Source organism: Salvelinus fontinalis, chromosome 4 (genome assembly GCF_029448725.1).
Source record: "Salvelinus fontinalis isolate EN_2023a chromosome 4, ASM2944872v1, whole genome shotgun sequence".
Lineage (NCBI taxonomy): Eukaryota > Metazoa > Chordata > Actinopteri > Salmoniformes > Salmonidae > Salvelinus > Salvelinus fontinalis.
Window position 1 is genome coordinate 75,751,624 of NC_074668.1, and position 8,847 is coordinate 75,760,470.

At 40.9% G+C, this 8,847-nt stretch overlaps 2 protein-coding genes across 7 annotated transcripts in view; one reads left to right on the plus strand and one right to left on the minus strand.

The window, feature by feature from the left end:
• The window catches only part of LOC129854408 (tubby protein-like), a 114,080-nt gene extending 110,713 nt beyond the window's left edge, over positions 1 to 3,367 (plus strand). For all 4 annotated transcript variants that reach the window (XM_055921421.1, XM_055921419.1, XM_055921422.1 and 1 more), the window contains one exon: positions 539 to 3,367. In XM_055921421.1, the coding sequence (XP_055777396.1) occupies positions 539 to 672 (134 nt within the window). In that variant the 3' untranslated portion in view covers positions 673 to 3,367. The remainder of the gene's footprint in view (positions 1 to 538) is intronic.
• Positions 3,368 to 3,874: 507 nt separating this feature from the next.
• ric3a (RIC3 acetylcholine receptor chaperone a) lies at positions 3,875 to 8,244 on the minus strand. 3 transcript variants are annotated; one of them, XM_055921424.1, is made up of 6 exons: positions 7,967 to 8,244; positions 7,134 to 7,369; positions 6,842 to 6,926; positions 5,937 to 6,027; positions 4,930 to 5,087; positions 3,875 to 4,714 (listed from the first exon to the last, which is right to left on the minus strand). In XM_055921424.1, exons 1-6 carry the CDS (start codon positions 8,127 to 8,129, stop codon positions 4,065 to 4,067), a joined length of 1,383 nt encoding a protein of 460 aa, XP_055777399.1. In that variant the 5' UTR covers positions 8,130 to 8,244; the 3' UTR covers positions 3,875 to 4,064. The 3 variants fall into 3 exon arrangements, with proteins under 3 accessions (XP_055777399.1, XP_055777400.1, XP_055777398.1); XM_055921425.1 differs by having other exon boundaries at positions 4,930 to 5,084; positions 5,937 to 6,030; XM_055921423.1 differs by having other exon boundaries at positions 5,937 to 6,030.
• Positions 8,245 to 8,847: the final 603 nt, after the last annotated feature.

An 8,847-nucleotide genomic window follows, 5' to 3' on the forward strand; every position in this document is an offset into this window, starting at 1 on the left:
CCCCATGGCAAAATTTGTAGAATTGCAGCAAACTTGCTTTAAAACTGCAACACTTTTTCTACAGTCAATGGCAATGTGTAGAGTTGCACGAAACAAACTATAAAATGTAAAAAGGATCTATTTTGTGGCCCCCACCGCCATCGAAGTTGTCCATCCCTGATATAGGGAATAGGGTGCCATTTGGTATGCAGACAAAGTACAGAGCACAGTGGAAGGATAGCAGCAGGCCTGTGTGCATTAACACACATACTAATCTCTCATGTTATCCTAAATTTATGTCATTCTCTGAATCTGGCATACCGGAGGGTTTTTATTCTCCATTTTTTTACTTATTCAAGAAATATCTTTTCACTCACTTCTTTTAAAGTGATAGTTTTAAGGTCTGCACCTGCTTTAACATCTGCTAATCTGTGTACGTCAAATAAATCAAATAAACTTGTATTTGAGTAATGATAATTTATATTGTTTTATGTAACTAAAAACCCACATTTATCAAGTTCTCACTTCTTTGTTTTCTGCTTCTTCCTCACCCCTTTAGCGGACTACATTGTGATGCAGTTTGGGAGGGTTGCGGAGGATGTATTCACCATGGACTATAACTACCCTATGTGTGCCCTCCAAGCCTTCGCCATTGCTCTCTCCAGCTTTGACAGCAAGCTGGCCTGTGAGTAGCAGCCATCCTCTCTCCTTTCCCTCCTGAGAAGCTACCTGCCCCTAACTGAAGGCCTACTCATGGGCCTGCATTATTCCATCAGTCCCCTCACCAAGGGCTGCAGTTAATCCCGGGTCACCATGGGGACCCAACACTGTCCGAGAATCCCCCCTGGAATTTGCTTAAGCCGAGGATGGTGTGGCGGCACAAACTGTCTGCAAGTGTGTCTGTGAGTGTGTGTATGTGTTCTGGTGCTCCTTAGGAACCCTTCCAGTCTCTAGTCTGGATAAGGATATGTCAATCAGTGGACAGGACAAGCACAAAGACTAATCCACTCTTGCATCTTAAGGCTCATTTTAATAGATCATATTTTAAATTAAATATGTAACAATGAATCCTGTTATTTTATGTATCCGTTGTGGAATTCTAACATTTATTTAATCATTAATTACTTTTCAATGAATAACATTTATTTCAACAACAAAAAAACGAACAACTGTTCATCTTCATGTTGAAGGAGTTTCATCGTAGTAATTAACATGCCACCTTTAACTTATTCAATATTGGACTGGAAACCATTGGGTTACAAATTAGGACCCATTCAAGATTGAAAACGTAATTCAAAAGATAAAGCTTCTAACAAATAACACTTTAACTTCATAACTGTCACTAATATTACTCATTTGAACATCACATAACATTCACATCCATGTATGTGTTTATATTGTTATTTATGTATTTATACATATCCACGACACAGTTAACTGCCAAAATAAAGGAAACACCAACATAAAGCGTCTTAATAAGGGGTTGGGGCACCACGAGCCAGAACAGCTTCAATGCACCTTGATATAGATTCTACAAGTATCTGGAACTACATTGGAGGGATGCGACACCATTCTTCCACGAGACATTCCATAATTTTATGTTTTGTTTATGGTGGTAGAAAACGCTCTCTGTCTCAGGCGCGTTCTCCAGAATCTCCCATAAGTGTTCAATTGGGTTGAGATCTGGTGACTGAGACATACACCCTTTTAAACCCACTATGCTCCTTTGAGACCCCTCTTTCAGATAAACTGAGATCTCATATTCTAGCCATGGTAGCCAAAATAATGGGCAACTGGGCATTTTATACATGACCCTAAGAATGAACGGATGTTAATTGCTTAATTAACTGAGGAACCAAACCTGTGTGGAAGCACCTGCTTTCAATATACATTGTATCCCTAATATACTCAAGTGTTTTCTTTATTCTGGCAGTTACCTGTATGTTGTTCTTAAGTGTTTCAATATCCTTAGTTTACACTCATTGACTCTTTGTTTTTGAGCCTGAAGCACACAACTTGATTGAAGGAAATATCTGTCATACCTACACAGAGGATAAAAACAGATAGTTAATCAATTGGACATGAACAGACCAGGTCAAGTCAAGGGCATGACACACAGTCTGTGCATCTTGTAAAACATCATATCACACGATCAAGTATGAGAATGTATAGGATGGTGCACTTTAACGATGTTTACAGTGTATGTGAAATAGCTGTACATATTGTGCCTTTGGAAGAAAAAAAATCACATTTTATGCTTTATCAGATGTTCTTCTCTCTCTGAGACGGGACTTTGTAATGCACCTGACCTGTCTGAGCCTGGGTTTCTTTGTTCTACCTGCTTCCTCTCCCATCTACTAGAAAAACACTTATTGAGGTGACGGGATTTGGTCCCTTTTCTATTTGGTTATATCTGATTATGTAATTTTCAGATTATGAAGTCACTAAAGTCAGGTTTTTCTATATGCCCCTACTGTAAATTCTCAACTCCCTGAATAAAATATAATTTACTAATTTGTCCCCAGGAATCTTAACAAATTATATTCAGTAATATAATGTACATAATCTTGTATTGGCACAAGACCATGGGCATTTTGGTTTGCAGATGCACTCATATCTTCATCTGACATTATCAGATGAAGGTTATCAGTTCATACGTTATCAGAGACCAAACCCCTCAGATATGGCAAGGATAGTAGCAGGCCTACGTGTATTATCACACATACTAATCTCTCATGTTATCCTATATTGATATCATTCTCTATGAATCTGGCATTCCAGAGGATTTTTATTCTCCATATTTTTAGTTATTCAATAATTATCTTTAGTCACTTCTTAAAAATAAAAAATCTGACTTTATTGAACAGAAAGAGAGGATGACAGTGGGGAAAGATAGAGAGGTTGTGTCAAAGGGCAGTAGGCTGGATTCAAACCTATGCTGATAATGTAGAAATGTGCTTGAGGCTACGGCATAACCACCTGGCCACTGTCCACATTTCTTGAGAGGCAAAACGCTTTCACAAAATATATGAAACTATTTTATATTTTATGGATATTAAGTGTAAAATGAAGGCAAACAACAATCTCTGATGAGGCAGCTCAATGCAAGTAATGAAAAAGGGTCTACTTTAATCAACCATGATATTCCTGTTTCTTAGTAATGTGTTCTAACTCTTATGAATTTTTAGGCAAACTGCTGAGATCCTTGCAGACAAAAATACTGTGCTTTTCATATCAAGTTTCTTTGTGTCCAAGAAACAAGGCCCTTTCATTCTATGAGTGTGTATAGTATTGGTTCAATGTAATGTAAAATGTGTACATTGTTCAATATACAGTGTTTGTAAACACAGTTCTGATTATGAAAAAAATAAAACTCCAATGAGTCAAACCTGTCATTAGTCAAACAAGTCACATGCACCCACAGCACTATGTATACTCTGACTGAACCCCTGAGATGTGTATGAAGTGGTGATATGGTCATAGAAGGACAGTGGACAGTGTCCGAGGACAGTGGTATGGTAGTACATTGTATTCAACAGGAAAACAGGAGACTCAGATCCAACTCATGGACAATTCATTTTTTATTACGGATACATTCTGGGCTTAATAGTTGCTGGTTTGAATTTTTATATTACCTTTTAATAGAATGTCCACTTTTAATAGATTTGAGATACAAAAGCTGGACTTTAAATGAGTAAACAGAGGTAGATTATTCATGTGGGTCCCTGCTCTCTCTGTTTACAATCTAACCCAGAGGATACCAGGGTCTCTACAATGCTTGACTGCCATTTTGGAATAAGGTTGGAGTCAGATAGTTTGATGTCTGTCATCAAAGGACATGGTGAATTGTAGGTAAATGGTTTTCTTTAAAGCAGCATGAATATTAGGGTATTAGGTAGTCTAGTTAGGATCACACAATTCACCCAGTGAGCAGCATCTTGTCTTGGGACGCAAGGAGACAGGATAGAAAACGGGGATTTGCATAAGGAGAGGTACATTCTTGGGAATATTCAAAACATTCAGTAAGGTCAAAGAGCTAGGGAGGCTAGTTTAGGATGAGCTAGTTTCCTTATTGACTCTGCCCACTATGTCTCTCTCCTGTTCCTCATCCTGAGAAAACTCCCAATCCCCAGCTCACCAGCCATATCTGGTGGGGTGAAGCTGTCTGTCTCTTCAGACTGAGACAGTAGAATGTACTCTTCTTCTTCCTCCATCTCTTCTTCTGCTTCTGCTTCTGGATTGCTACAGACGTCACAACTAAAACTGAGAGCCTCGGCCTCCATCAGTGGGTCTTCTTCATCAGCTACTTCTTCCTCTGTCTCATCCACTTGCTCCTCTTCTTCCTTCTCTTCTTCAACTTCCTCCTCCTCATCCTCTTCTTCCTCCTCCTCTTTCACCTCTTCATACCTATATTCGTAGACCGTATCCTGCTTAGGGTAGTGAAACACATCTTTGTGGTCGCTGAATCTGATTTGCTTTTTTACTCTGCTGGGACTACTACCCGTTTCTTCCTTCCAACCTTCAGGAGGTGGGGGCAGGCAGAGCTGCAGCTCCTCCTCCTTCGCGTCATCTTCTACGTCATCCTCCTCCTCATCCACCACCTCCTCAGCCAGGGCCTCAGCAGTGGGTATCTCTGAGTCAGCAGCAGGCTCCTCCAGGATGGTGATGGGGTCATAACTGCCGCTGCGTCTGCCACCGGGCTCCTCATACTGGGGGTAGGTCTCCTCAGGGTAGCCTGGAGAGAGAGACAAACATGGAATGACAGGGACACTCTACCAGAGGGGACAATCATAATATCAACTGTCTCAGACAGTCTTACTTACCTTTTCCACTTAACCTATGTCATAGTTCTACAGAAGTACAGTAAATAATATTCAAAGCCTCATGTGAATATTATTTTCTGTGTGGTGAGTGACCGAGAGTAGCCTACCTGCTGTGTTGTTAACCTACCCTCCCAGTCAGCTGTGTAGGGCACCATCTCAGCCTCCATCTCAGGTGTGGCCCCCTCCATCAGTCGTACCTCCTGCATCACCCGGCTGATCTTACTCAGCTTCCGCAGTAACTTCTCCTCCTGCTTGGATGCTCTTCTAACCTTGCTGCTAGTCCTGCTGCACGCCACCAGAGAGCAGCAGAGAGGGGAAAGAAAAGAGGCCTCAATTAATACCAATGCGGTCCTTCTCCCATTCATACCACAGTGCTTTCATTCTGATCAATCGTTATCTATAGCCTGGAGATGATTCATTTCCACTTTGCTCATGATAACATTTTATGCCTTCCTGCAACACTTTCACAGATTACAAATGGTATGTCAAACACATTTTAATGGAATAGCTAAACACTGCCTCTAGGATGAGCAATATTAAGAAGTTATTGTGAAGAGGTGAAAAATGGCATGCAGAAATTAGTAATAGAGAGAAGTTAATAGCTGAGATTTGTCCTGAAAGGAGATATGTCTCAAAGTATTGGAAATCTACTCCAGTATTGGGTGAAAATGAAGAGAGACACTAATTGCATGTTATTGATCTAATATACCCCTTTATTAAGAAAGATCAGAGTGAATATTGTTATTGGAGATCGAAAATTCACCTTCCATGGATGGTGGCCCCAATCTCTGTGTTAAACAGGAGGCTTTTAAATGTACATGCTTTCCTTCAAGTTGCATCAAATCTACAATGAAGTACAATCTTCATGAAGTACAAAATATACACTTGCATGGTGGGTAAGGATGCGAACCAATAAAGATTGTCATGTTTTAACGGTTGGATCCGGATTTTAAAAAATTAAATGGCACATGAGCAAAAGAATACCTGAATATGGGAGAGTTAATCAAAGAATATGCCCTTTCATTTTTATGTGGCGTCCACCCTGATTTATCCCTGAAATTGAGTAATTTCTTTGGCTTTTCTTAGATCTGGGCTGTGAGAAGTGGTGTGTAAATGGAACTATGGGCCGTTTACCTGTCAGGAGTGCTGCTCCTTCTGGAGACGATCCTCTCCATCACCCTCTCTGTCTCCAGCAGCTTCTCCTGAAGCTGGGCCAGCTCATCATCTGCTGGGAGGGAAACATGGCAGTCAGGGATGTAAAGAGCAAACTCATGCATGCACGCGCACACACCGTATCTAGAGTTGCTTTCCAATGTTGCAGAAAGCCTTGAGATTCAACATTCACTCTGCACGTTCAGTACTACACATTCAATACTCAGTATTCATTTGAATCAACCATTGTGACTCAATGTTTCTTAATTATGGAAGGTGAGAGTGGCATTGACACATAGAAGGACATGAATAGATTTCTATGCTGTCCCTGTCACATTGTCCCCCACCCCTACCCCCTTGGCATTCATTTGATGAATGGAGTTAAACCTCTTAGTGCTGATCCAAAATACATGCAGTTAATTGGTATTAGACACTGCTGGGCTGAAACAACATTACTTCTCATTGCTAATCCAGGTCTAACAAAGGCAGGGAACAAAGCTCCCTGTGAATTGGACAGGATCCTAATCTACCTTATCACAGAGTTGCTTAAATTGGAGCTACTGATACATTCTGCAGGGGCCCTGACAAATGGAACGATCAAAACAATGAGGAAGTTGATTGAAAATAAGCCCTCAAAGTCATGAAAGAGGTGACTGTTAGAGAGGAGCTCATTTGTCAGATGACACATTTCTCCTCGCAGGGTGTGCTATATCCTGCATTAGTCTTTTATCAGGGTGAATCATCACAGACTGTAGAACCTAAATGGTGTGTGTGTTAGGGAGGTCAGGACTCTTATCAACTGCACTATGAGATAAAAGGCACATCATATACATCATCGTGTCATTCACAATGGCCTAGCTATTAATGATATGATGCTGTCTACTTACTCCTCTTCTTCTGCCAAGCTTCAGATGAGATTGTAGGAAATCGGCATACCAGTTTAGTACTTTTTCCTTTAGGCCTAGTTGTCATCTGTGAATACAGCAATGCATTTATGGTATGCACACCTTGTAATGTACTGGATGCACTGGACTCCTAGCCAGTATAGGTATTACATGGATGCTGTTAAAAACTGTAATAAAGTCTACATCCCTGCCTGCATGTATGATAACACCCCTTCTAAATAGTTTGTCTATCCATTTGACTGAGCCAGTCTAGGGTGGACATTGTGCAGCTTACCTTGAATATGATGAAGAGGATGTAGAGTAGGATTCCAAATCCGTAGATGGGAATGGCCTGGCTGATCAGATTGGATTTAGTGGCTCCTCGGATCTGAAGTGTGCCCATGCCTTTGACTTTAGCCAGGACCTCAGGGCTGTGGGGCCCAGAGTCATGACTCCCCTCCATCCACTGTCCGAGGCCCTCCTCTGGCATCTGTAGGCGATGTATCATGGGAGGATAATACCCAGGACCAACTAGGAATGAGAGCAGAGAGCACTGATCAACGCACTAGGAAGAAGCCTGCAGCGTTCAATGGTATGCAAGTGGAATATTGCTCAGTATTGATGTTTGATATGAATGATGGATTAATCAATTTACTGAACACAACACTGAAACCAGTACACCTCTGACAGATATAATAGGGGTGAAAGATACAGTATAATATATTACGGAGAGATGGTCACAATGAAGAACAGGAAAAACAACAAGACATGACAAATTACAATGACTTTATTTGAGTGGTGAGGGAGTTCATAAAACTGGCAAGGGCAATGAGGAGTAGAACACAGAGGATAACCTTCTAGACTAAATATATGCATACACCCTGATGATGATGATGATAACAAAATTGTAGGCTATAATAACTTGCAGTTGTAGGCTATTGGTAAAAAGCATAGACATATGAAATGCTGTATTCGATAGTTACATGCAGTTACGTATTATACATTATCTAGCTTTGCTGGCAGGTTTGCAGATGGCTAGAACGATATGCAAAATATGGAATTATCTTCCAAGCATCAAAGCCGAGCCGCACATCAACATCAGAACGGATCAGTGATAAGCTGCCTTACCCTCCGGCTGCCCTACATCCTTCTTCCCTCTCGGTAAAAGCATTTTGGGAAGGAATAACGAAAGACAAAGGACAGAGCAGGAAATCAGAGTAACCTTCTGCAGAGTAGTCATCGACATTTTGTCACAGATCAACTGTCCCAGAGATATTAGAGAAAGTAGCATCTCTGGCTGTACATTAAGCCTCTGGTCGTCACTAGTTACCACAACCACAAAGTCATAATTATGGCTACACCCCGCCCATTTCTAAAAATGTTCTTCTTAAAATCTGATTTTAAACCTAACCTTAACCACACTGCTAACCTTACGCCTAACCGTAAATGTAGCCCAAAAAGCGAATTTTTACGATATAGTCCATTTGACTCTGTGGCTGTGGTAACTAGTGGAAACACCAAACCTCCTGCATCCTTCCTGATTTTACAGCTCGACGGAAGTGACCTGTTTTTGTTTTGGCTTTGTGATTGGTGTATTTTGATGCAGTTTACAGTAGTCATGGCTAGAAGGCATCCATCTTTTGTCAAGTTAACGTCAGATTTTACATTTCGTAGCAGGTTAGGAGAATTTACGCAGCAGATTAAGATTAGGAAAAGGGTTAGTTAAAATGCTAATAATATATAATTTTGACGTTCATTTGACAAATACTGGATTCTATCTAGCAAGACCTGCTTGCAGTCTCATCCACGAGTCATCATCCGCGGTCCAACAAAGTAGGCCCTACCGTGTAATTCTCAAGATATCCATCAGATGGCAGTGCAGGTTTAGCTATTGGAAAGGACCGCTGCCGATACCTCGCTCTCCATCCAAGATGCGTCACGAATTGAGGAGCAAATACAATTGGTCAGATTTATGCAACTCATTTACCAATCACATGATGTTTTGATTT